The following is a 26,789-nucleotide window of genomic DNA, read 5'->3' as shown; positions in this document are numbered from 1 at the left end:
CAAAAAGAAGAAAACCAATCAAATGGCCAAAAGAGTATCACAGATGCAATTACTGGAGCTATTTACAACTGCTTTCTACTGCTTTAATATTAAGAGAAAGCAACCATTATATTATCAATGCACAAAATGATGGGTACACAGCAAGCTATGGGGCTACTTTTAAGGAAACATTCTTGAAGATACCTCAAATTAAAAAAAACCATGTCTTTTAAAATTAGCATTAATCACTGGATTTCCTTCAAAACAACTCAGCAGCACTACAAAACCTCAAACAAGATTATCTTGCTTGAAATCAGAGTCTCCGAAAGCTACTCTCAAAATGCTTTGATTTCCAATTCAACTGTACATACCGCCTTCTGTTCAGCCAGGACTTTACATTTCTCACGTGCTTCTTCTTCATGTCTTCTGAGCATATTCTCAAGTGCTTCCTTATCTGCAAGATCTTTCTTCATCTGATTTTCCAACACCTAAATGAAGACATTTCTTTTGTCTAAATTATATCTGTTTCACTGGGCAAAGGGCAAGCAGAAAGAAAATCATCAAGAAAGATAGGAATTTTTTTAAGCAATTGATCATATCTCAACCAAATTAAACCCGAGATGCAATTGCATGAAATCCACGGAACAGCAAACTCTGAAAAAGAGCACTCCCTCAGTTATCTCTGAAGACTCAATTTAATCATGGAATTTTCTGAAGACATGGAGAAACTGTAGATTTTTTTTATTATTAAGTCATATAAACTGTGTTCAGGAAATATTCTAGACTAATGCAACAGAAACCAGAAAAAATCTATACCCCAATATGTATAGTAGAGCAAGTAAGCAAGTGCACAGCAGTATGCCCAGGTGGCCAAGAAGGCCAACAGCATCCTGGCTTGTATCAGAAATAGTGTGGCCAGCCAGACTAGGGCAGTGATAGTCCCCTTGTACTCAGCACTGGTGAGGCCACACCTCAAGTACTGTGTTCAATTTTGGGTCCCTCACTACAGGAAAGACATTGAGCTGCTGGAGGGTGTCCAAAGAAGGGCAACAAAGCTGGTGAAGGGTCTAGAGCACAAGTCTCATAAGGAGCAGTTGAGGGGACTGGGGTTGTTTACTCTGGAGAAAAGGAGGCTGAGGGGAGACCTTCCTGCTCTCTACAACTACCTGAAAGGAGGTTGTAGTGAGGTGGCTCTCAGTCTCTTCTCCCAATTAACAAGATAAAGGATGAGAAGAAGTGGCCTCAAGTTGCACCAGGGGAGGTTTAGATTGGATATTAGGAAACATTTCTTCACTGAAAGGGTAAGCACTAGAATAGACTGCCCAGGGAAGCAATTGAGTCACCATCCCTGGAGGTATTTAAAAAAAATGTAGATGTAGTGCTTAGGGACATGGTTTAGTGGTGGACTTGGCAGTGCTAGGTTAATGGTTGGACTTGATGATCTTAAAGGTCTTCCAACCTAAACGATTTTATGATTCTATCCCTTTGCTGCACTACCAGTATGGCTCAGAAGTACTTTGTAAGGTCTGTAAGTATGCATAAGAAGGCAACTGAGACCCCCACAAGTTCTTCAAGTTGGGGACACCAAATCAAACAGCTAAGTAAAAGACTTCTTTTTGTGGCATGAATACTTGTCATTAGGAAAAGGACTAAAGTAACTGTTATGTATGTCCAGAGCTTTAAATCAGTTGTTAAATTGAAAGTCATTTCCTTTGAAGACACAAAGTCTGGTACACCACAGGATATTTTTTACTGTTCCAGTTACAAACATCCAATGTCTTCTTTTATCCCTTTGAATCTCTTTCACCTGGCTTCCTGATACCTCCTACTAAACTCTGTATCATGTAATACACTGGTGCTCTTTTAATTCTTTTTCTAATTTCTATCCTCTTTTCCAGTTTTTATGTCACCACTTCTTTCCCAACATCTACCTCTGATCTTCCTGCTTTCTATCACTCTCCTCTCATTACTGATTACCACATGCTCTGGTCTGCCAGGAAACCTTCTCTTTTTTTCCTTTATATTTCTCCCATAGAAATTCCTTCTCTCCTCTTAAATACTACATCCTCTCACACTTAAGCTGAAATGTAAAATTAAAGTCCTAGGTAAATGTACTAGATAAAGATTGCTGAAGACAGATTATGCTTAGTAAAAACAAAGATTCTTACAAAATGCATTTACTGGCTAATGCACTGCAGGTTCTTTAGAAAAATCCTTAGCCAGTGCACATACTCCTATTTCCCAATTTGTTTTTCCTAATTTTAGATAGTGTCTATGATTCTATTTCTAACTGTTTGTTAAAGTCTTATGCTACCCTGGAAAAGATAAAAACAAAGTGGGTGGTTTCTGTGGCTTCTTGACAGATGTTGCAGCTCCAAGAAGATGGAATTTCAGAAACGCTCTAGTATTTGCTGAATTTAAAACCTGCAGGTAGGCTGTGTGAATACTCTTAGAAAATCATCAGTAGGAACTGAAAGCTTTTTCAGGATGTGAGATCCAACAACAGTAAGTAAGAATTATTTAGTCAGCCACAGTGAAATTACAATCAACAACTGCATTCCTATAGTTCTGACTTCAAATGCCACCTGCTTTAATGCAGTGCTAAAGAAAGATAAGGTACCATGGCATAGACTAGAAGAAAAACTTACTCAGATTTCACTAAGCTTTCTGAACATTTCAGTAGTGGTAAGCAAGAAGGCAACTCATAAGAAAAAGCACTCAGAGCCTAAAGACAACTGGTTTTCCCTGAACCCATTCTACCCACAAAAGCTTGTAGGAAGATAAGAAGATATTTTTACCTTGAGTTTTTCCTCATAGAATTGTTCCTTCTGTTTCAGCTGCAACTCCAGATGTTGTGCTGCAATCTGAGCCTCACGATGCTTTTCTTCCAGCTCCTAAAAGCAGCAGAGATTCATATTCAGTCACAAAGAAATAGTAGGTGCTGTGCGTATGTGTTACACAGGTATCAAACACTCATTCATTCTCTTCAAGGCTTCACACTATAAAAATCCCAAGAACAGGGCTGTCATAGCAAAAAAAAAAAAAAAAAAAAAAACCAAAACAAAAAACCCCCATTAGGAGAGCTGCACATTCTCAGTTTTAAGCTTTGCATATGCTGACCCATCTACTGTAGAGCAGATCTACTGCTAAAGACAAAGATTTCTACTTCCACGGTAAGAATCTCCATTTCCTAGTAAAATATTCCCAAAGATAGGCCAAGGATGTTTTGTGAAAACAAGCAGTTATAAACACTTTACAGCTGCAGTGGCACCATAGGAAGTTCAGATCCATTTTTAACAAGGTGTCTCAATTGTTTTCTCACAGAAGACCTCAATAATGGGGCACTGCTGTCTATGCTTTTCATTCTACATTCATAGAGTGGGAATAGTATTTACTTTGCTATATTCCTCAGACAAACGTTGTCAGAATAACTATTTATAAATTGCTTTGAAAATGAAAAGTGCAGGATGCAATATATATGGTAGAACATACCAGAATATTTTTAACCTCTTTACTTCACATTGGATAGTTTCAGCCATGCACAGTAAAAACTGAAATAATTTTGCATCTCAGAAGTTAGCCATTTCTGCTGTCTGACTACATTATTTGGGATATAGCTATAACCACCTTTCAACAGGACACCTCGCAAGAGTTGAGCTTAGAATTTCACTCTCATTCATTGTCATATTTGCCATTCCAACAGTTTCCTTAGGACAAGGGGCAGATCCAGGTCTGTCATTCACTACCACTGGGTTGACTCTTGCATAGATAAGTTCAGGTTCTGGGATACATCCAGATCTCCTTTTACCTTTATTACTGCATAGCACAGGAAAATTTCCTGATATTTCTACTTTAGCTCTTTTCATATTCTCTTTTCTGATCTTCCTCATCTTCAAAACATAAAAAGACTTTTTTTTCTCCAGTAATTGCAATAGACCTCTTTTTCCAGAAGTGAGAATCAAAGAGGAGGCTCGCCAAAAGTAGGTCATCTACAGTGCCTAGTACCCGACACTTCTGCAAGGAATGGAGATTGCTGCTTTTTGCAATTGAAATATGTCTCCCAGCAACAAGAGGGACAACTAACCTCCCCCAGAAGCCTACACGTTTCAGGTCCTGGCAGAGAATCAGACAGCCAGATCAGCCGCAGCTTCAAAGCTACCAGCATCAGACTGCTCATATTGTAGCAGAAGCTTCATCAGTTCCTGCAGTGGCACTTAACAGCCACTGTGGGCTTAGAAAGGTAATCTCTTACCATTCCAGTGCTCACTTACTATTCTCTATGTAACGCTAACGTTAGTAATAACTTTAGTTATTAGTATCATAGTAATGATTTACACTTTTAAACAGTAATAAGTATCTTCTCTAACTTGTTTCTTTCTTATTCAATTCTCCACAGGCAGATCAGCAGGTACTTCTCAGGTACTGCTAGGTGAGTGTACATGAAACCAATGCCTTTATTCACCAATGGCCACCTTATTCCATGCAATTCTGTATCTTCAGCTCCTTTCCTATCTTTCCATACTTTCTATACCAGGAAAAGTCAAAAGTGTTTGAAGAGATCAGCTTGAGGGAACAGAGTGAAAGTGGAGAAAAAAAGAAAACTATTACTCTCCGCTCCCAGATCAGAGGTCCAAGGGACTAAGAAAGACTCCGTAGGATTATTTCTTCAATGCCTGTTTGACTTTTTTTATAAAAAAAACTTTTGTGTCTCTCCAACATTCTGTCAGAACTCCATGGAAACTATCTATAAGAAGAGCTAAACATATCCCATGGTATAAAACTATTAGTTGATATTTCTGCATTCCCTTCCAGTTTTTCCTCTCCACAGAGAATGTAATCAAACCCAAGGAACAATCCCCAAATATACACAAGAGGCTTACAAAACAATTCAAAGTTTTACACTATTTCTAAACATAAAGTTGGCTTTGTGCCCAGCAAAACCATAGTCTCCCACTTACCATGCACTCATGTTATAACAATTTGAAAGAAACAGCACTACTAAAGAACTGATTCTACCTTTTCTTGAGAGCGTTCAGTCAGTCTGATGCTAATGTCTACATATGCAGCTATGACCCAGAACAAGAATGGGTCATCTGTTGACTCCAAATATGGCTATTTATATGTTTCCATTTGGCATTCCCCAAGTGTGTCTGTGCCCAGGATTGCTACCAATAAAAAGTAATTATTTTTTTTCCTTATAGTATTGACAACGTAGAAAGAGAACTCATGAGAAATGCAAAATTAATTTCATTATTCCACTATAAAATTATGCCTCCTGTCCCAGGGAAGCAGAAGTACTAGAAACACCCTCTGCTTCGTTCAGTGTAGACATACCAACTGGCTGTAAAGATTTAATAGGTTTAACAAGGAGAGAAACAAGAAATTGCCAACAGAGAAGGTATGTGGGTGAAAATGGATTCCTGACAAATATTATCTTTGGCGATGAACAGTTTAGATGACTAATTCTTCTCTGCTTCAAAATTTAAGCATTTCAAGTAGATCCGACCTCTAAATTCCTTTGCAATTTAGTTTAAAAGCTAGACATCAATGTTTTTATTATTGCAGAATCCTGTACTGAGCATGTTTTACTCCTGAAACCGTTAGGTAATTAATTTAAATATTACTAAGTTAATTAATTTAAATATTACTAAGTTGACTTAAAAGTGCTCCCACTGAGACAACTAGAATTTTAAAGTAGTATCAAGACGAAAAGGTACAGGAGCGAGTTTGTAACTAAAGGTGCAAAGAGAACTTGAGCACTTAAACTTTCTCGAGTATGACTGGTACAAGAAACAAATCCCTTTATTCAACAACTTCCACCTTATTCAATGCAATTCTATGTCTTCCGTTCCTTTCCTACCCCTTTCTTACAAACTCTTACCCTTTATATTTCATTTTCACCTCTGCTCACCAGAATTTTTTCTGCCATCTGTTGAATCTGTTGAGATTTAGTTTGAATATCTTCCTTTAGACGGTTTTCTCTCCGTTCCACAGTCTCTAATCTCTTCACTTGATTCTCCAGAGAATGGCGCCGTTCCTGTAGAACAATTATTAACTGCTGTTTAGGCTAACCAACTCTGCATTATCACAAAGCAACGAGTAGTTTCTAGAAAAAGTCAGCTGAAGCAGTCAATATATGGTTGTCTTTTATATTTGAAATCCTCATCATGCCTCAAATCCCTTATACTAACCACATGTCCTCAGTGACTCCTCACTGAAAATAAAAAGCCTCTGTTTTCTTCAAAGACATATATGCTTTTAATTAAAAATTGATTAATGTCTAACATCACTTTTCTAGGAATAGTTACTACAGGAATACACGCTGTTCACAGTCATCCAGATGACAGTTCCTAAACTGAACCACATCCCAATAACTAATTTGTAGACATTCTCCACTCACCTCCGCTTCAAGCAATTTCTTCTTCATGCTTTCATTAGAATCTTCCCGATTCTGCAGTTTCTCTAACTCCTTCTCAGCTCTCTCCTTTGCTTGACGGATATTCTGAAGAAGTTCAGTTGCCTCTGAGCTAGCTTTCACAGCCTAAAGGTCCAAAGGGGTGGGGGGGGAAGGTATTATAAGAAAAAAAACACTCACACAAACATAGTATGTGAAAAGTTCATAACATAGAATGGTCAAAATTCTGTATAAAATTGCTACAGAACTTTGGCCTAGCAGTCTAAAATTAAGACAACCTACAAACATGTGCAGGAACCCAAATTCTAACTTCTGTTACATAATTCTTTTCTGCTTCACAAAAAAAATTAAAATCCAGGAGATCTACATGTTGGCCTTGCTGTACTGCAAGTTTTTAATTGTCTCTATGTACTGAAAGTAAGTCTGCCCCCAAATTCAGCTCAAGTTCTTGGAAAGAGCTCACAAAATACTCTTACTAAAATGCTAGGAGAATAACCTATTGGCCTAGTGATAATTCCTTAGAATTAATGAAAGGAAAAAAGAGGAAGGGGAATTAAAACATCACTGTTTTGAAATATTAGAAGTACTATTTCTACATAGTTTTGGCCTCCTACTCATATTCCAGATCACTAACCCTTGAAAAAGCCCTCTCAGCAGGTAACAAAATTGAAAAGCACTCTCAGTGCATTATCATGACAACCCCTTTCTTTTCTGCTGAAAGATCCCAAGAAAAGAAGTTCCCCTACTGTTCTTACAATCGTCTTAAGTGACAGACTGACCACAACTGCAAACATTAGATATTACATACCTCCTTTAGCTTACATTGCTAAGGTATTTTAATTCTGTTGTGAATCCTTATCATTCAACATTTTTACTGTGAATAACTGATCTAGAAAGTGATTTTGCAATTAAAACAGAGTATACTGGGAGACTAAATCAAGTTCAACATGTTATTTTGCTAGTGGGCTAAAAACATCCGAACCTTGTCTTCAGAAGCAAGAGAACAGTGCACTGCATACAGCATACCCAAACTGGCCTTTCAGTTAGAATTTCTCTACACTACTCCACTTCTGACTCAGCTTCATTTGTAAAAATAAACACTGTTGAGATGTCTCAAGAGCCGAAAGCATATTGAGAACACCAATGATTTCAGATACCAGTTCCCACCCCCTTTTCCTTATCATCCCCCATGCTATGACTAATTCTATTTTTGAGGATAAAACAAAGTGCATCCCTCCTCTGCATTAAGGTTTCACTGGAAAATCTCGTGGAAAATTCACTTTCACCACCCAGACATTACCTTTGTCAGCTTTTCCTGCAGCTCCTGGATTTTGGCCTGCTGCTCTGTGTTGATCTACAGTTAAATAAAAAGATGGGAGAAGAGAGCATCATAAAACCAAAAAGGAAAAAATGCTCTCTACTTATGATAACATATTTGTTTTAATTCACTTCCCAAATATCTTTGTTTCTCCCTGTAAATTTCAAGACACCAAAATGCTCCTTGGCAAATCTACTCCCATTATACTAACTTCTGGTTGATTTAATTCTGGTCACCAAGTAGATTGTTCAGTGGGACAATACTCAAAATTGTTTTTATTTTTCATTTGCTATTCTTTATTCATAAAAAAAACCTGTTATGTGTCACTAACCTAACTCCAAACTCATATTACATATAATGGCTTGTCTTTGCCTAGGTTCTGAGCACAATTCATTAAGAACAGTGTATCCAGACACAGCTTTACATCAAATCAGAAAGAACAGTGAATCGCACTGAGAAAAAGATTTTTAAAAAAATAAAATACAGGTGCATGTGAGGCTGTGCATGCCATTGACTAGCCAAAGACAGTCTTGGTTTCTGTGCATAATATGAAAGACACAGGAAGCAAACTTCAGGACATTGAAGTAGCGTACCTTCTCCAATTTGGAATACAACTCTCCTGCTTCATTTTTTCCTTGATCTTTAACCTGCAACTTAAATATAAAATATATAAAAGTCTCAGGAAAAGTTATAGTACACTGGTCTTCTATCCAGTCATCACCTCATGCAATTTAAACACAAATAGTTACACAAAGTATAAATTACATTATTTGAGTGTACAATTGAAAGACATTTTGTATTGGTTGTACAAACCACGCTGATCGTTAGAGGACACACACAAAACTTGTGTGTGTAAATTCAAGCAAGCATCAGCCCCCTCTCCCATGAAGCCTAAACTACCTTTTGCAATTTGTTGTGACATTCAGTAGCTTTACGTTTGAATTCTTCAGCTGCCAGTCGGGACTCTCTCAACTCCGATTCATAAAGATCACTACGCCTGCGAGCTGAAATAAGATCCTCTTCTAATTGATTCATCATCAACCTCATTTCTTCTACTTGAGCTTGATATTCCTGTAGTCGTGGTGGAAGGAAAAGGTATTACATTTTAGAGGCAACAGGGGAAATCATTGGAGCAGCAGATCCCAGAATATTGATTGCAGGCAAGAGGAGCATTTAAGAACATGTGAAAGAAAATTAAAGTACAAAATAAAATAATAAGAGCTAAATAAAATAACATATCCATTATTTTCTGGTTAGTTTTGCCATCTTCAATTCAATACCTCAAAAAGTCAAGACATTGAGTTTTTGAGGGTGGCTTCACTGCAGAAACACATACATACATCTACACACACATGATAAAAATTACTTACATTTCTAATTTCTGAAACAGAAATGTGCCTTTGAGTTGATGTCTCTACTAAATGCCCAGATGCTCCCTCAAGATATATTTTCTCAGGCTGATAACATGATAAATACCACAGATCTGCACAGCTTGGGTAAAAGGAAAGGAGGAGAAGCAGAGGGGTAGCATACTGTGGCTTCTAGCTGTCAGTTATTTTCTCTTGACAGCGTTAAAAAGGATCATATTGCTCTGAATGGGAGACAACCTAAAATCAAATATTAACTTAGAAAAACAGTCTAAAAAATCACATTGCCCATAGAAGAAATATATAGGCAGAAATAATGATTCCCCATGCAGGACACTGCCAGATAGGGCATTTGGATGGGGAAGGTGGGAGAAGAAAAGAACATTTGAATTGACTATCTCGATGAGACTAGGTACTTAAACTGAGACAAGCTCGTGAAATTGCTTCTTGTATCTTCACTGGGAAAAAATAATTTAATTATGTTTATTTAGCATTTACTAAGTCCTGTAAGTATACATTTTATAAAATTACTCTAACAAAAAAACCCCACACAACCAAAAATAGAAAAAACAAAAACCAAAAGCAAAGTATGTTTATGAAGCTGAGAACAAGTAGAAAGGATGCACATCAAGAGCTAGGAAAAAAGATTATGAAGAACTGACAGTGGGGGAGTCCATCTTTCTTTCCATTTTAATATCTTACAATATGCCTGACTACCCCCATATTCAAAAGAGTAACTGTCTCATGACAAAATCAGGTTTGTCATCACTCCTTCAAGACAGCCAGCTGTCTTCAGTTAGACAAGTGATTGCACGAACACTGACCCTAATGTCAGCCTGTGATTCTCTAGCAACATGGAAAGCTTATGCTGATATCTAAAGAAGCTGGGCCTTTAACAGATTGCTTTACTATCCGTTACGGGGAGCACGGCAGAATGGCTCTTTGGTTTGTAATCCCCAAATTGGTTCTCCAAGTTGTAAGGCAAACAGGGGACCGACTCTTTCCAGTTAGTCTCTCTATGGATGCTCTCATTTTCTTGCTGGAAAGAATTAGAGCCTTATTATAAGTGAGCATACATTAACTCAAATATTCGTTTCATACAAATACATTTGTGAATAAAGAAGGCAGAATGATTTGAAGGAATACATGTTCTGTTCAGAAATCTTAATTTGTTAAAACTTCCTAAAATACTCAGCTTTTATATCAGCAAACACTTGACCAAAGAATTAAAGGTATGACTACAGTTGCCACTGTGAAAATGAGTGTTTGGGAAGGGAGGAGAACAGGGAGGGAGAAAAGAAGGAAAAAGAGGAGATAATCAGTAATATTTCAGTTTTTTCTTGTTTCTTGACGTTTGCAAGACTATCTTTGAATAAATCTCATGGTTAGGTTACAGGAACAGGCCGCATCACTCAAGGTGACACAGAACAATACCCTCTTGCATATGCATTGGTCATAGTTTAAAAACTATCAAGATGTACTTAAGCGCATATTAATGGACAGGCAAAGCTCAGGGCATATACCTGAAGCAAATCACATCAGGGTAGCTGCATACAAATGAGCAGGTCTTTCAAAAAAATATAGATTCTGATTTGTTGCAAGTTCATCCATTCATATGGGTCTTCATCAAGTAATGACCAGAACACAGGTTTAGTTAAAAACAAAACAAAAAATCCACAAACCCACCACACTCTTCTATTCAAGTACCTGGGGTTAAGTTGAACCTACAGTCTTATCCTGAAAATACCAAATACCTAATTATTGGGTTTGAATTTTTTTTAAAATTTTTTTTTTATTTTACTGGTTCTCTCTCAAGCTTCAAGTTTTCAACAGCAAAACTCTAAGAGACTCTTCTATCTCACCCCCCAGTTCCCTCTTAATGATCCAAGTCTTTAATGGCTAAGATTCACCTGCTGGTACAAGTAGGCAAAAACATCTCTGCGTATTTTGTTGTGGTGTTCTTGCACATGGGTTTCAGATAGGTCAGAAGACCCCCCCAGGTATGAAAGTCTGCAGGATATTACAGATCCATTTGTTGACCTAAGCAGCATTTTTATGTCATCATGAATCTTCACAAGCCAAATCAAAAGATTCCAGGACAAAATATATTAAAAAATACTTGCATTATTTTTCCTCTGTTACATGCGTCTGTACTGCCTAAGAATCTACTGATATTTATCATCACCAAAAGTGTTCCACATTTCAATATTTAAAACAACTTAGCTAACGAAGCACCAGAACACAGAGTACTGAGCTTTAGATCCCTTGTATTACATAAAACAACCATCCAGAAAAATGCTGTAGAGAAGTCTATGGAGGCCTGCTACATCCAGAGGGTTGTTTTTGCATTTCATTACTTTTTACATAAGAGCTGCTCATGTCTGGAGAATTATTACCAAGGTTTCTGGGCTTCCTTGTCTGAAACACTATGAAATTAGTCAGTAATGTTTGTAAAGTGCTTTGAAGATGAAAAACAACAGATAATTGCAAAGAATTGTTTGAATGCCGCAGCAAATTTCAATTTCTTTTTCTCAATATGTTGCTGTTGATTCATAAAACTGAATGGGTTCTGTCTTGTAGGCCATTTTAAATCCTAAAAATGCCCACATTTGTCACCATATTTTCAGTTAATTTTGACTTTTTTTTTCCTCATGAACAACTGTATGGATTAATGAATTTTCAATATTCTTCTGGTGGAAAAAATTATGAACATCTACTTTGCAAATAGATTAAATTAGGAAAAGAGATTCTATTTTGAAAGACTATTAAGCATTTGAAATGGCCAGATAAGAAGGAATAAAAACCAACACAAAGTTAAGGTTAGCTCCGTTCTTTCCCAGGTGAAGATTCATGAACTTCTTGTGGGCTTGACCATTTAAATTGGTTAGTTCATTTCTAACGCAGCATATTAGTAAAGTATTGTAACTTTCTCCTAGGCTGGTTTTATAGAAAAAGTACCTTCAGGACTAGGAAAAGAAAAACTTCAAGTCTGGCGTTTGTGCTTACTTGTAATAGACACAAAAGTGGAATTTTTTTGCTTCCCATTTTGTTTAAGAAACCATGTGAAAACATACAGATTGGCAGTCATCACAGCCTACCAACATAAAACATAATCCTGGCAACAGAGCTGGAATATGCCAAGAATGCATATTTGTAGATAGCCACTCTGCTCCCTGAAGAATCAGGTATACCTGTTCTTTGATCTCTTGCAGTTTTCGGCTTTGCTCTCTGATATCATGAAGTAGTTGTAGTGCCTTATCATCTTCCTGAGACACCTCCATCCGCGCCTGCTCCAGGCTTCGCTTTAAGCTCTGCAGAAAGCAAAATGTTCAACACATAGTCTTTGGTTTTTCAGATGGCTGTATAATAAAAATCTTTAGCTATAGAAATGCCTCCTTGACTGCAGTGAGGCATCAAAAATTAAAAAAAAAAATAAAAAAATCGAGGCACCAATGAAGGAACCTAAAGAAATTCATGACCAGTGCTGCTTCTATCTGGAAAGAAGCCGCCCATTTTACAAACACTGTTTACTACATTGAAATCTTAGTTCAAATCTCTACTTCCTCACATCAGGTTTAAGAGACAAAAACCAAACAGAATTCACAAAAGACATCCATTATTGACAGCATTTATATATATTTTATCTAACACTATTAATTCACAACCTTCATCTTCATGTTACTAACAAGCCTATTCATTTTTCTAAGCGAGTTAAATCCTTTAATCATCATTAAACTTCTACAAAGAACAGAAGAGCTGCTTTGGTATCTCACCACATGCCTTACCTGCAAATTGTGACAGACCAGTGGTCCTCCTATCAACTGTATATTATTCTTCAATAGAAAGATACAAACTGAATTTTCTTTATTTACCTAGTATAGGAAAATCACTCAGCCCCATTTTAAGATATGCTTCCCAACAAACCAACCCATCAGAAATGCTTTTCAATTCTCTGAAACAGTATTATCTGGATTTTTGTTCTTGGTACAAGAGAGGAAACAGAATATTATATCCAACTGAAAATACAGAGACTATTAACTAGAATGAAAATATCCTCACTGGAATCTTGCCAGGACAACTGGGCAGACATTCCAGCTCCCATGAAAAATGCCAAATGATCTTTGAAGACATAGTTTTAAGGCCTCATTTTTATCTTCTATCTGAAAAATAGGACCTGTCCTAGCACCATCCCTGACATCATGCTGGGGAACTGGATCACCCTGAATTCGAAATACCACAGATGGAGGCAACACTGTTGTTTCCTAAGCCTCTTATTTGTCCTTGAAGATTTCTGTCTAAGTACTGATTAGGCCCCATCCTCTTCTGGCTAAGAAACCTGCAAGAAGTCAAATCCAAGCATGTTCTAGCACAGCCAGTAAGACAAACATCACAAATAGTTTCAGCAAGACCAGGACAGTAGTTATTCTTGTACATTCTAAGCGACCATAAAACAGTGTTTGAATAAAACTTTCAAGCAAGCCTCTGCAAACAATTCAGGGCTCCATATTCAACAGATATTCTCTCATATATTATCTTCTCTCCATCAAGTACCCCACTAAAACCATGATGGAAGAGAAAGGCAAAGACCACCAGATTTCAGGCCTTCAGAGCTGAAAGAACTGGTGTAAGGGCTCACACTGCATTCTGTGATATAGGTGGCCAGGTCCTGCTCCAGGAGGGATCGCTGGGTCTCAGAGGCTTTCAGTTCCACCTCCTTTTGGCTAAGTACAGCCTCCACCTCTGACACTCTCCGGTGCAACCGCGTCATTTCCTGCTCCATCTGCAATAAATATCAAGAGGTTATAAAGGGGGCTTTAAAAGCTTTGTTAACTGCTACTTTCAGAGCTCTGCTTGTAAGGAATTTGTCTCCAAGAGACTTCTAGCTATATTTCTCCAAATGGTGTTTAAATTCCGATACCATTGTCTCTGCTCCAGGAATGCACAGTTCTTCTTAAGGACAAGTAGTAAGTTTAAGTCACCCCATTCATTCAAGCTGCTTGTTCATATTCAGTCATTCTTCGAACCCCAGTTAGCAAAGAAGACACAATCATTTTTCACCTGACTTGCAGAGATGTGTCACTTTAACTTTATCCCAAATCCATGCTGGACCAGAAGATGGTTTCCCCCCATCTCCTTGTCAGGAGCAAATGGTCAAATCCAGAACAGAGCAGGCAGAAAAGTAATCGAACTCTCATAAAAGTCTCAAACAAGCAGTAAGTTTTAAAAAACTCCACCGGGTTCCCTTTATTGGAGCACAGCAACTGTTATAAGATGATCACCATAACCAGTGACGCAACAACAGTTATGTAAGTAGAAGCTGATGAGTTAGGAAGAGAACATCAGAACAGTACTGCTGTAATTGTGGATATGATGAAGAGGCACGGCCTGCAGGAAGAAGCAGTTGTCTGTGTCACGCAGAGAAAAGGACTGTTTAAAATCCAGAGCCACTTCTTGTTAAGATAAAAGTATCTAGAGCAAGAGTATGGCCTAAATTCATCTCCCTTTGTACAGGACAGGAAGCCTCCTCACTGAAGGAAAAGCACTTTGCCCACCACGAGTCTGGATGATCAGCAGCATCTGACAGATCCCTGGACATACAGTGGTTGCAGATTCCTGGAGCAATGGAGATGGCCAATCGCATAAATAAATACCTTGTGACACTTGTCCTGGGCGTCTTGGAGTTCTTTGCTCTTGAGAAGAAGTTTCTTTTCCATGGAGCTGACCTTGACTGGAGAATCCACACTTGAAAAAACAGATCTAAAAGAGCAAAGCCAAACAGCACATGAATATAAGGCAAAAGGTACAGAAATCTGCATTTATGCAGCCTTGGTAAAGTCATCGGGTACTTACTTATACCAGGATAAAAGAAATGTGCAGCAATGACAGTCTTAACAGCCATCATTTCAGATCAAACATACCATAAAACCTGGTGACAGTATATCATTTTTAAATAATCCATGTGTAACTTCTAGTTACAATATTAATATTTTCCATCAGTGACTTTCATGTCAGAGTGCAAAACAATAAATCACAGCAACGTTTTTGCATAACTTGTACAGATTTATAAGCGTAACAAAAACAAAGCATAAAGTCAATGTAACCATTTGGAAATATGACAAATTTCCACAGAATTGCTTTTTATTTTGTCCTTTATTTTTTAAAGAGGTTTTTAAATTGTCAAAGTGCAAAAGCCCTAAAAACTTTAACACGTCATAATCTGCACCACAGGACGAAGAATTAATATACTTAGTTACCTTCTGTGAATCAAAATTGAACTGAAACTTTCATAACCCAATTCATATGATCCCTACGAACTCAATCAATATCAATATGATTAGTCACACTGCAGAACTTCAGAGTTCCACTTGTAAGTAATTTCTTTCATAAGACACAACTTAACTGTACTATTCAAAACAGTTTGACTCTAGAAACCTGGGGAAAATATTTACATGTTCTTAAGATTTCTGTCTAATTGGGACTCAACATTTAAGAAGTTTACCATTTCTGTTAGTCTAAATTCATTCTAGAAAAGGATAAGAAGCCATTCAATGTTTTGGAGCATATTTTTAGTGCTTTGCAGTCTTAAAGATGTAATTTGCAACCAAAAAATTAAGTACACACATCAAAACATAATTTTTAAAATCACATTCTCCCTCGCATAAAATGATTCAAACTAGATATTTAAGCAGTTAATGATGGAACCAGTGTTAACTGATAGATGAAAACACAGAAGTACAATGAAGGTGCTAATAAAAGATCATACAGTCTGCCCACACATTGCTTTCTGCTTCTCCTGGCCACAGTTTGGTATGCAGCCAGTTATCCCCATGGAGAGAAATGAGCTTTGAGCAGCTCTCTGCATATAGCCATACACCCACACACAGCAGCACAGTCTCTTCTTAACACCAAGGAAAGTTTGATTCCATCACCACCATTTTCTGAGAAAAATCTACTCCTTAATCCATACAGAAATGCAGGAGAGTCACAAAAAGAGAAATATGGATTTTTATGAAAATGCTGCAGCAATATACATGTATCAAAACAGATCTTCAGTACCACTACCCTAAGCAAACATTAGGAAACGCTGTTTTGATATTAGCAAACAAACATAGCAAAATCCACCAATTCTGCCTTGAAAGGTCAAATATTAATATTTCTTCAGAAATCTGATGTGGGGAAACTTAGAAGAAAGAATCCTGCATGTCAACAATACAGGTATGATCAGGACTTAATAGAAAGCAAATGTTAAAAAGTGATTGCTTTTGTAAAGCATTCCTTTAGTCCTGGTCTGATCCATCAGGTTATCGTATTTAAAAATCAATTTATAAAGCATGTCTACACTCCTACAGAGAAAAGGCAACCATCTGAGAAAGATGCATATTAAATCCCATAACAGCTGGGTGTACAAACAAGGCTAAAAATGAATAGTTGAGAAAAGCAGTCTAAAAATACAAATTAAAGCTCACATTAACTAAAAAAGACACAAAGGAATCTGCTTTAAAACGTTAATCAAATATATGTGAATAGCTGCAAATGTGTACTGAGACAAGTTTGAAAATCTTTTTATAATAAAAATTTAGCTTTACAGGTATGAACTGTACTGGCTAAAGCAATTAAATTTTTTTTAATTATAGTTTCAACATTAGCCATCACCTTTTTACTTTCATTCTTTTCAAATCTGAAGCATTACCTAAGAAAACTCTGGTCAATTCTTACAGACCTGTTTTTATTTGCTGCTTCTATTTCACCTCCCTAAAGGGCTCATTTTATTTGTTATTTTTGCTTATTCATTTTATTTGCTGTGAGAAGTATCAGAGCCTAATATTACAGGCACCATTTTGCATTTCAAAATTTTCTCCTAGCAAGCCAGCTTAAAGCATCCATATGCACTGCAACACAGGCAAGAAGCTCTGCAAAGACACGTTGTTCATCCGGGAGGGATGGGATGGGACAGCGCTGGAGACTCGCACTGACCGAAGTTTGAATTTCATTAGATGACTGTAGAGGGAGCTGCTCCTCAGGGTTGGTGTCAGTTTTGTAAGGAAAGAGAAGGCTACAAGCTACAACTACAATCTTTCTTCCTCATGCCTGTCCAAAGGGAGGAAGAAATTCCTTAAAAATTTGTGTCCTGGTGACATGACACTTTTCCTGCCATGGAAACTGTACGTCTTATCCCCAAGTGGAACTGATTGCAGTTAGCACTGAACACACAGTTTTTAAGAGACATCCTTTCCCAGTAATTCTTTCCTGTGTACAAATTACGTTAGAACAACTTCATGAACATCCATACAACCTTCAAAGTATCAGAAAGAGGGCAGACAGAGGAAATCAAGAGAAATGGAATACTTACTAATCTAATAAGTCTTGTCATGGTGATATAAGCTCTCAACACAGCATGACAAGGTGGAAAATACCCACATTGGTGGGGCACTTATATTCTTCCTCAGTCAGCATCATCTCAGAAATTAAACACACAGTCCAACATCAAAAGCTATGATGCAAAGCTATCATTCACGTTGGTACCATCTCAGAATATTTCATTTAATTAACTGCTACATCTGGATGAATTCTCTTAGCACAACAAAACAGTTTCTGCTGTTTCCTCTGAAGTGTGAAAAAAAGATTAACAAAAGGTAACCAGCATACATCAAGAAAATTGCAATAAAAGATTAAAAAAAAAAAACCCCAAAGTCAAGTCTATAATACCAAGCACTGATAGCACTAGCTGTGCTAATTTACTTTCAAAAGAAGCACTGCCTGCATGACTAAAAAACAAGTTAACTTACAGCTGACTATCAAGTGATTTCACAGCTAGATCAGCAACAGCCTCAACCAGCAGCACTACCAGAAATGGTGCTAGTTGTGTAAAAGCTCCTCCAGTCTTAACGTGGCTGAGATGAAGAAAAAAGTATTAGTATAGGAAAAGCTATAAGATGAATATGAGGTATCAAACGCATATCTTAACCTCTCTTATGCATCATACCTCGTACCTTCCTTTGTCCTTTCATGCCACTCTCATAAACCCCCAACTCACCTGTGCTTCTTCCTTCTCACAACGATTGACACCATCTGTCCTAATCCTGGCCCCCACACAACATGCCTATAATCTCATCCCCCGTCCCTCATGCTCTATTCTTTTTAGCATTATACTCATCTGTACCTTCCGCCCCCTCGTAAATGCTTGCTCAGGCCTAAAAAAAAACCAACCAAAAACAAACAGTGATACCATCAATCTGTGAATAGAGCTAGCTGAAGCAAAGCGTATTTTTGGTATGCTCACCCTCTGCTTCCTCTTTCATCTATCTTTGGTGAAAGAGTTACCAGAACGCAACAAACTGTTGGAAGAAATCCGTAGTCCTTCTTTTCGGAAGAGTGGTCCATTTTAACTCTCAGTATTTTATAATAAAAATCAGGAATCCATATCAAATTTTAAAATTAAAAAAAAAAAAAAAATCTTGAAACATACCACTTCTTAGGAACTTACAGAAAAGATTTGGACCATCTACCAAAGCCTCACAGACCAGAATTCAAGAATGACTAGAATTACATTTATTATATTGTGATAGATAATTTAAAAAAAATAAATATGCCCCTATCAGCAACTGAGATTAGGGACCAGTCCCACTGTCAGCTTTGCTGTGAATAGATCTCTAGGTTCTGGTTTACCAAGTATTTTGTATTAACCTAAGTTTTGTATCATAAGCAGTCAGGCCCCTTTAGCTCCTTACTCCAGTCTAAGAGAGGACAGAGGCAGGCAAAAATTTACATCATAAACTATTTTTTTAATTAGGTATTTATTTTTTTATTAGGTATTTTGGTATATTTTATTAGATATATATTTTTATTAGGCATTTTGGTATATTTAGTTAGCCCTAGATTTATAATTTATCTATCTTATGCCTTAGGGCATCTGATAGTCACCTGTAAAGGACAGGAACAATTTTCTTTCACCACTTGATGCATATTTCTGGCATCTGAGGGTTTTTCTCATTTGTTCTAAGCACTGGAGATCAGCCACAGTTAGGGACAGGAAGTAAGGTGGGGCTGGCTTTTAATGGAATTAAACTCTCAGTTGCCTGTTATCTTGTCACAGTCACACGCTCGCAGCCAAACCAGCGGCCAGATTTGCAGTCAGACAGGCATTTCTCCCCAAATCAAGAATTCAGAGGCCATGACAGGGCGAGTTACCTGGCCCTTCTCTGCAGCCTGATCCCAGTTCTTGGAATCATATAGGAGATTTATTAACAAACACTTTGCTAGTACAGGAACCTATGACATAAGCAATGTCCTTGATTTCTCCTGATTGCTTCCTACGACACATTATTGTCATGCCTTTTGCTCTTATTAGATCTTACATTTGTTATAAGGTCACAACTTTTTCCCAAAACTCATGATACAGGACAACATACAGAACATTTTCATTCAATGGACCTTTAAACTATACTGACCAGATCATTTCTGGCAACAGGTCTAAGTGACTTAGGTGAACCCTTCTAACCCTAAGCAGTTGGGAGAAAGACAAGAATGGAAAAGAGAACTTCTTTTATCCTTCTTCTGTGCAATTTTTTTGAACTGTCCTTTCTCTGAAGTATTTGAAATTCCTAGCTCAGCTATGCCTTCTCACTGTTCAGTGAACAAGGGCAAAAGTATAACCCTAAACTTCATAGGTTGACAGCCCTCAAATTAAAAGCAATGAAAGTTTCAAGGACCTTGTTAATGGCACTCTGCAGTTGCCTGGCCTAACTATGAGCAGCACTAGAGGCATTAGAGCTATCATGCTGCAGACACAGGAAAACAGATCTGCATCACTTAGCAACCATAAGGGTTAGACTTTCAGAGGAAAGATTTTAAGAAGAAAAATTCTGGACTAATAAACTTGATGACTTAGGACCTTCCAGAGAAGACATCCCAAGATTCACATCAGATAAGCCTACCCCCCATGTACTGTTCTCTTCCCCATCTAGAATTTGATATTCAAGCTAGTGTGGACAGAAACAGTACTTTATTTCCTCAAGTAAAACATACATCACACAAGATTTTATAAGTTACCTTTATGACCCTGTGTTGCAGTGATATTGAGAATAAACTAGTCAGTGCATTATTTAAATACAGATATTTTCAAGTCTCCATACACTCTTTGCTATATTTAAATCACCTTCGTAGAACAAGATGCAAGTATTTACTGCTAAAAATATCAAAGTGCATTTATCGAGATGTCATTCAAAAAGAGAAATCACTAAGATCTACTTATATTAAAATTATTTGGGAGAAAATTAAGTACATGATGTCTTTCTGTTCCAGCTCAGGAAAAAACAGGCCACACTAAGCAGAAATTTTACTTCAGTCAAAATTTCTCCAGAGTACATTAACCTCTATATTCTTTTGCTGTACCCCTTCTCACCTATTACCAAAATTCAAATATAACTTCAATACACATCTTCGGTACTAGCTCCACAAAGAAAGCATATCAATCAATCTGCTATATCTATATTACTTTTCAGCCTTCAATCTCCACAGTTACACCACTGTTCCTGAGACTTTACCTCATGCTCCTCTTCAGTTCTAGTCCTGGACCCCGGTTACATACACCTTTTTACCATATGTCTATGGTCACTGTTGAGCCTTTTCTGACTGTTATATGAATGGTCATGTAGGCTTGATAGATGGATTGCAGTTCCCCAGGCAGAAAAGCTAACACCACAAGTTATTTCACTTCCAAATCAAGACAGATTTTAACCCCAGGTATCTACATATATAACATTCCATTTTCTAATTCTGCTGACAATATTAGATCATATCACCAAAAGAATACTTTTTAGTCATTATGTCCTCTCCCTTCCTTTCTCTTTTGTCATAAAACCAACTCTGCTGAGGAGGGACAGTCAATGATTCCCTTTTTATTACTGGCATAACCATCATATAACCTTGATTCACGGTGTAGGCAAGATCAAAGATGTCAACAGTATCACCAGATTTGGTTACACACATATCGCAGAACAACTATCACAACAAATATGACAAAAAAATGAAAACTTGATTAAGACAGATTGACAATAAAGTCCTTTAAGGGAACTAACTAGCAGCAATGAACGATGGTTGACACGAAAACACAGCGCGTTAGTGCATTGAGTCACTAACCCAGCTAAAGCCATTGCATTCCTGAGAGGCCTCATGATACTGAGGTAAGGACTTCTCAACTTAACGCACTGCACTAATACTTTTCCAAAACCCTGTCACCAGAAACTAACCACCCACCACACCAAATGGTTTATATCATACTATTTATATTCTTCTTTTTCTCTGACTCCATTCTCTCAGAAAGCATGCTTTCTCTCAATTGAAAACCATTTCTTCTAGATCTTTACCTCCCTCCACAAACACATACCCTGCATACTTCATCTGAATCTCCAGTCTCTTAACACACAATACAGGAGTCTTCGTATTTAACTTGACTCAACAGCACACAGTCAGCTGCCGTGAAGCTCCTTCTCTTGTTCACTGACCCATCACTGCACATTCCCAGATTACTGGAGCTCCATTTCTGTGGATCACTGATTCAGCCTTACACATCCCCAGCACTTGGTGCCCACCCTCTGACCCAATAAAATAACATCCCCCCTTTTCCATCTTTGAACTCCCCAGTATTCTCCTTCTTTCAGTGATCTGCAATAACAGAAATAAAATCACCTACTGCTCCCTGGTTAACAGCAACAACTAATTCAAAGTATTTGAAAAACAATTTTGACAGTAACTGTTTTAGAATCAATCTTTCCATTCCCTTACCTCCCCCTCATCCCCTCATCCCAGAAATAATCACAGAACGGTAGGACATGCACAAGCCACAGCAGCAACAGATAAAGCCAGAATCTGGCAGCTTCCCTAAAGCAGAGTACAGCCCAGTTAAAACAGCTTTTACACACACACACACACCATCCTCACTGTAACAAACCTTCACATTTTTCCAACGGTCCTATCCGCCTAAGCAATAATTTCTACTTACTCTGATCTGAGGATCCCAAATGCCTTGATGAATGAGAACCCCACGAATGGCAAATCTTCACCCGAGAAGCCTGCTGGGTTCAACTGGCGCGTAGAGGATAAAACCCGCGAATTCTTCTCTGGTTCATCAAAATTTGAGGTGTCATCATCAGACTTGAGAGTAGGAACGAAGGGGGGAGGAGCTGGTGAAAAAAGCAAGAAGAAAATACAAAATTCAGCTACAGTTCACTCTGCAACAGTCCCACTCATTCAGTGCTTGCAATGGCACTGCAGCTCCTGCTTTTAATCTTGCTAACACAAGCAGACTGAGCTGCTGCTCTCAAATCATATTACAGCAACAAGAGATTAACCCTTAAGCTACCAACATGGCTACCACTCTGCAGGCAGAATGTCTCCCACACTGATTAAACTGGGATTTAGGTTGGGGATTTCAGATTGTTGGGTTTTGGGGCTTTTTTTTTTTTCAGGTTAGAGGTTTTTTTTAAACACATACAATTGAATCAAATCAAAGAACCAGGCTAAGACAATCATTACTGTAATATAGGTAAAAGTAATTCAATTCTGTATCATCTAGAAAAAAGAAAATGTCTCCAACCTATTCAATTAATGACACTACTTGAGTATGTAGCCTGATCCTTTACTAGTCAGCTAAGGGATATTATCTACCATTTAACACTACCAAGAATCTTCCCTGCTTGGGCTTCTAATCAACAGCAAACTGGTCTTTCTCCTGGAAGATTCTAATAAACTACAGCTACTAGAAGCTAACTGGTCTTCAGGAAGGGAAGAAATATCAGTAAGATTTTATTTCTCTAAAAGAGCTTCCTAAAGATCTGGAACTCTTGTCAGGACACCACTGCAGTCTGGCTCTGGTACAATCAGCTCTGAAGATAGGTATAAATAGCAGGAATTACAATGTATTTCTTACTATAATTTCTAAATTAGTACCACTTAACTTGTTAAGCAGTTGTTTAATTTCAGTTGATTTTCTCATGTTTGCTTCAGTTTAATTAACAAACAGAACAAAAGAACAAGTTCTTCTCAATGATGTGCAGCACCCGAGCTACCTGCTGGCTTGGCTACGTGTGTGAAAGGAATGAATGCAAAAGCCTGCTGTGCAATTCCTATCTCATTAAATCACATTTTCTAAGATATTTTTTTTTTTTACATATTTCATCACTCAGATCCTCACTCACTGCAAATCAACTAATTTCGGTTTTGCTCTATAAAGAAGACAGCTCTTCAGTCAGCAACTAGAACACAGCCCATTGTCACAAGCTGATGGAAGTGTAGTGTGCTAAAACCGTTACCATGGATCCAGTATAGATCTCCTGTAGCTGAAAGGCTGATGAGAATTGAAGAACCGGGAACAAACATTACAACCCCTGCAGTGCAGGCTCCCTGCTCCTCACTCTCTGCATGCTCGGAGTTTAACCCTACCTGCCTGCATTCGTGACAGATGCTGATGCTTATCTGACTGACACAGGCAGAATGAGTCACGGCTGGAGCTTGCTAGCTCCCTCTAGGTTGCCAAAGCCTTTCACAGCCCGCTTTTTAACTCTTCATTCTCTAGACAAATGTACTAACCACCGGACCAGCATTAATAACAAAAAAAAAAAATTTTTTTTAAAAAATCCGTCTGTATCAACTGCCAAATCACAATTACACAGGCAGCTTTGTTAGCAGCTCCCCAAGGAGCCGTTCTGACACTGCTCCCAAGCAGGAAAGTCAGAAGAAATTCCATAAAGCAGATAGGATGCTGCTCACGTACAGTAGTTCCAAGTACATTAGGGTGAGATAAATGGGGAAAATATACAAATTAAATAGGTTCTGTAGTAAGCAGTTTTACTTACTGACTCTAGAACATTTAAATTTTCTGTCGATATCATGAATTTATTAATTCCTGCTATTTTATTGGTTTTAATATAAATTTAGATCCAATATAATGCTGACATTTATGTACTGTAAACATGATTTTGGAATGCAGACTGTTGATTAGGATCGGTAGTTTTTAAAAATTAACTTAATGTCAGGATAATGTCCAGCTACTCTTTCATATGCTCTTAATGATTAAAACCAGAGAAGCAACAGAAAACAGCATATATAATCTCTAATGCAAATATGAGCCCAAAGTTACAGTTAATTCATAGCAGAGGAGGGTAAGTTCAGGAATTAATATTTTTTTTAGTTTAGGACCTCTGCTGAAAGAACTTTGCACATCCTCGTACAGGAAAGGGTTGCTGTGGGGTTTTTAACATTGTCTTTGAAGACAGATACTGTCTATGAGGTAAAGTAATAGAGAAAACAGCAAACTATTCACTTCGTCTGGGGAAGACTAGAATCCTTCTTAAAGAGGTAGCTAAAAAGGCAGCTATGTTGTTTTTTAAGTGGTATAACAACCCTGTTATATACTCCTCAGAGTTTGACAGATAACTTCATCTTTGAGAGATCTAGTGCCTTACTTCTCAACAGAAATTAGCTAAGAAGATCTTAAGAGTCATCTTCAAGCCCTTGCAATTAAAAACAAAGTCTTTCCTCTTACCAACAATAAGAATTCCTAGTCAAACCACATGCATAAAAGAAAATATAATTTAAATATGCCTAAGATCAGCATGCATAGAAAAAGATGAAAAGAACTCAATAGGGGAACAATGGATGCAAAAAGATAAAACTGAATGCAAGACAGAGCAAACCTTTGGGGCTGGTGGGAAACTAGTTTAAAGAGCACAATGTTTTACACTACGGTTTCCTCTAATATTTCATAAAAGATGTGAACGAAGAAGAGAAATTGTGAACACTAGATTAAAAATTAATGAAAAAATCATTTGCCCTCTATTTTGCATTCACTAAAAATCTATGACTAACAGTCCGTAAACTCTAAAACTTTTCAGTATAACCTTGTTACAATATTTATATCAAGAAATAGTAGCAACTGAAAAGAAAACTTAGAACAGTCATTCAACAAAAACACCTCTAGATGTTAAGTAGTTCTAAACTGTCAATAGTGACTTAAAAATGAGAAGCAGAACTTCTTCAGAAGTTTCAGCACACTGGAGAAAAACTCTCTTAGGAGTAAGAGGGAATATCTTAAAAAAAAAAAAAACCACCACCAGCTAGATCCATTTTTGTTAATTATTTGGTAGCGTCTTCATAGTCCTTTATTCCTAAGACTAAGGAGTCCTTTGTCTGATGTCCAAAAATACCTACAGAATAAACAGAGTAGTCTTGTAAAAACAACCTAAAACAGACAAGCAATTTTGTTCTCAAATGTGGGTCACAAGGTGATGAAATCTTTAGTTAAATTATTATTTCTTGCTTTAAAATCAGAGGACTGTCACACAACTATAGTATTTTCAGAACGTGATGAAGATTGGTGAGTGCAAATACATTGATGTGCTTATCAACTGCTCTTTTAAAGGGAAGAATCCTTCAGTAGAGGTCAAGATAAGCCACTAAAAACTAAATGTTAAAACCATGCCATTGCATCTGACAAGGTAAAAAATGCACTGTTTTCAGACTCACCCAAAAGAGGCAAAACTATTACTCAAAAAGACAGTAAACCCAATGCTTCTACTCATTGGGTATATGAATGGGTATACCCATTCTACTGGTTGGGTATAAAGACCTCTTTTTGCCTCCGATATGTTACAAACGAACGTACATGTTCTGTTTACCATTTAAAGTATCTTGTAGAGAACTGCATGTTTTAAAAAAGCCAATTGCTTGCCTAGATACCTCCCCACTTGTGGAAGGATGTAACCCTCTTCCATCTGTTCCAAAGCATGACTTTCAGAGGAAAAGGGGGTGTTGTAGGTTGCTAAGTTTAAAAAAAAAGAAAAAAAGAAAAAAAGAAAAAACCAAAACCACCACACATACACTGCAGTACTTGAACCAGTTTATCAGTAAGATTAGATAAAATGTCTCTTATGGAAAGAAGCTTTTTTTTTTTTTTTTTTTTTTAAATCTCTGCACTAGTGTGTGTATTTATGACTAGTTCAAGGAACATTGCCTTAATCAGGTTTTTCCAGCCTTTCAAAATATTTTCATGCAAATTCAGGAAAGAGATACTGCATTTCCCCTGGGACAGGAAAGACTTAACTGAAATAGGAAATTTAAAGTGCATACAGAACGTTTTTTAAGAATAAAAATGTGTCTTTTCTTGATCTACAAGGTGATCTATATATACTTCCTGAGGAAAAGCATCCACACAGCCTTTTTAAGTAGGTTAGGCATTACTCTTCCTCAGGCTTTAAGAGGCCTATTTGAGTAACATGTAATGGAAGAAAAATAGAAAATAGAAAGTCCAAGTGATGTAATTTAAGGATGTTTTCTCTAAGACCACTTAAAAAAAAAGGCATCGTACCAGTTCTAACCAATCTATACAGTATTATCTTAACATCTTTTCTGTTCTGTCAAGACAATGACCCAACATACACTTCTGTTAATAACAGTGATCTTCAAGCTAACATGAAAGTGATCTCCACTTAGAGAAACAAGTCAACACATTTTTCTGAAGGCAAGCCTTTAAACGAAACATCACGATGTTTAACTGTTAACATACTGAATGACAACTTTGGGTTCATAAGGATAAGGAAGTCTTGGACTTAAGAACAATGAGATTTCGGTTCCTGCCTGTTGAATAGCAGAAGACAGTCTCAAAGTCAGTTTCAACATTTTCTCAAGTTCTTCTGTTTGCGCAAGACACTAATTC

General features: G+C 37.4%; 1 protein-coding gene across 10 annotated transcripts in view; it reads right to left on the bottom strand.

Moving 5' to 3' along the window:
- Positions 1-26,789, bottom strand: part of CIT (citron rho-interacting serine/threonine kinase) — a 73,889-nt gene that overhangs the window by 35,547 nt on the left and 11,553 nt on the right. For 7 of the 10 annotated variants that reach the window (XM_075769799.1, XM_075769803.1, XM_075769805.1 and 4 more), the window contains exons 10-20: positions 22,080-22,260; positions 14,731-14,836; positions 13,716-13,859; positions 12,271-12,390; positions 8,613-8,783; positions 8,306-8,365; positions 7,695-7,748; positions 6,380-6,520; positions 5,891-6,016; positions 2,778-2,873; positions 351-467 (exon numbers count right to left, since the gene is read on the bottom strand). In XM_075769799.1, coding sequence (XP_075625914.1) covers positions 351-467; positions 2,778-2,873; positions 5,891-6,016; positions 6,380-6,520; positions 7,695-7,748; positions 8,306-8,365; positions 8,613-8,783; positions 12,271-12,390; positions 13,716-13,859; positions 14,731-14,836; positions 22,080-22,260 — 1,316 coding nt within the window. The remainder of the gene's footprint in view (positions 1-350; positions 468-2,777; positions 2,874-5,890; positions 6,017-6,379; positions 6,521-7,694; positions 7,749-8,305; positions 8,366-8,612; positions 8,784-12,270; positions 12,391-13,715; positions 13,860-14,730; positions 14,837-22,079; positions 22,261-26,789) is intronic. The other 3 variants (XM_075769801.1, XM_075769804.1, XM_075769808.1) reach the window with 1 other exon arrangement.

This window comes from Balearica regulorum, chromosome 17 (genome assembly GCF_011004875.1).
Source record: "Balearica regulorum gibbericeps isolate bBalReg1 chromosome 17, bBalReg1.pri, whole genome shotgun sequence".
Lineage (NCBI taxonomy): Eukaryota > Metazoa > Chordata > Aves > Gruiformes > Gruidae > Balearica > Balearica regulorum.
This window is presented reverse-complemented; position numbering and strand designations above follow the sequence as displayed.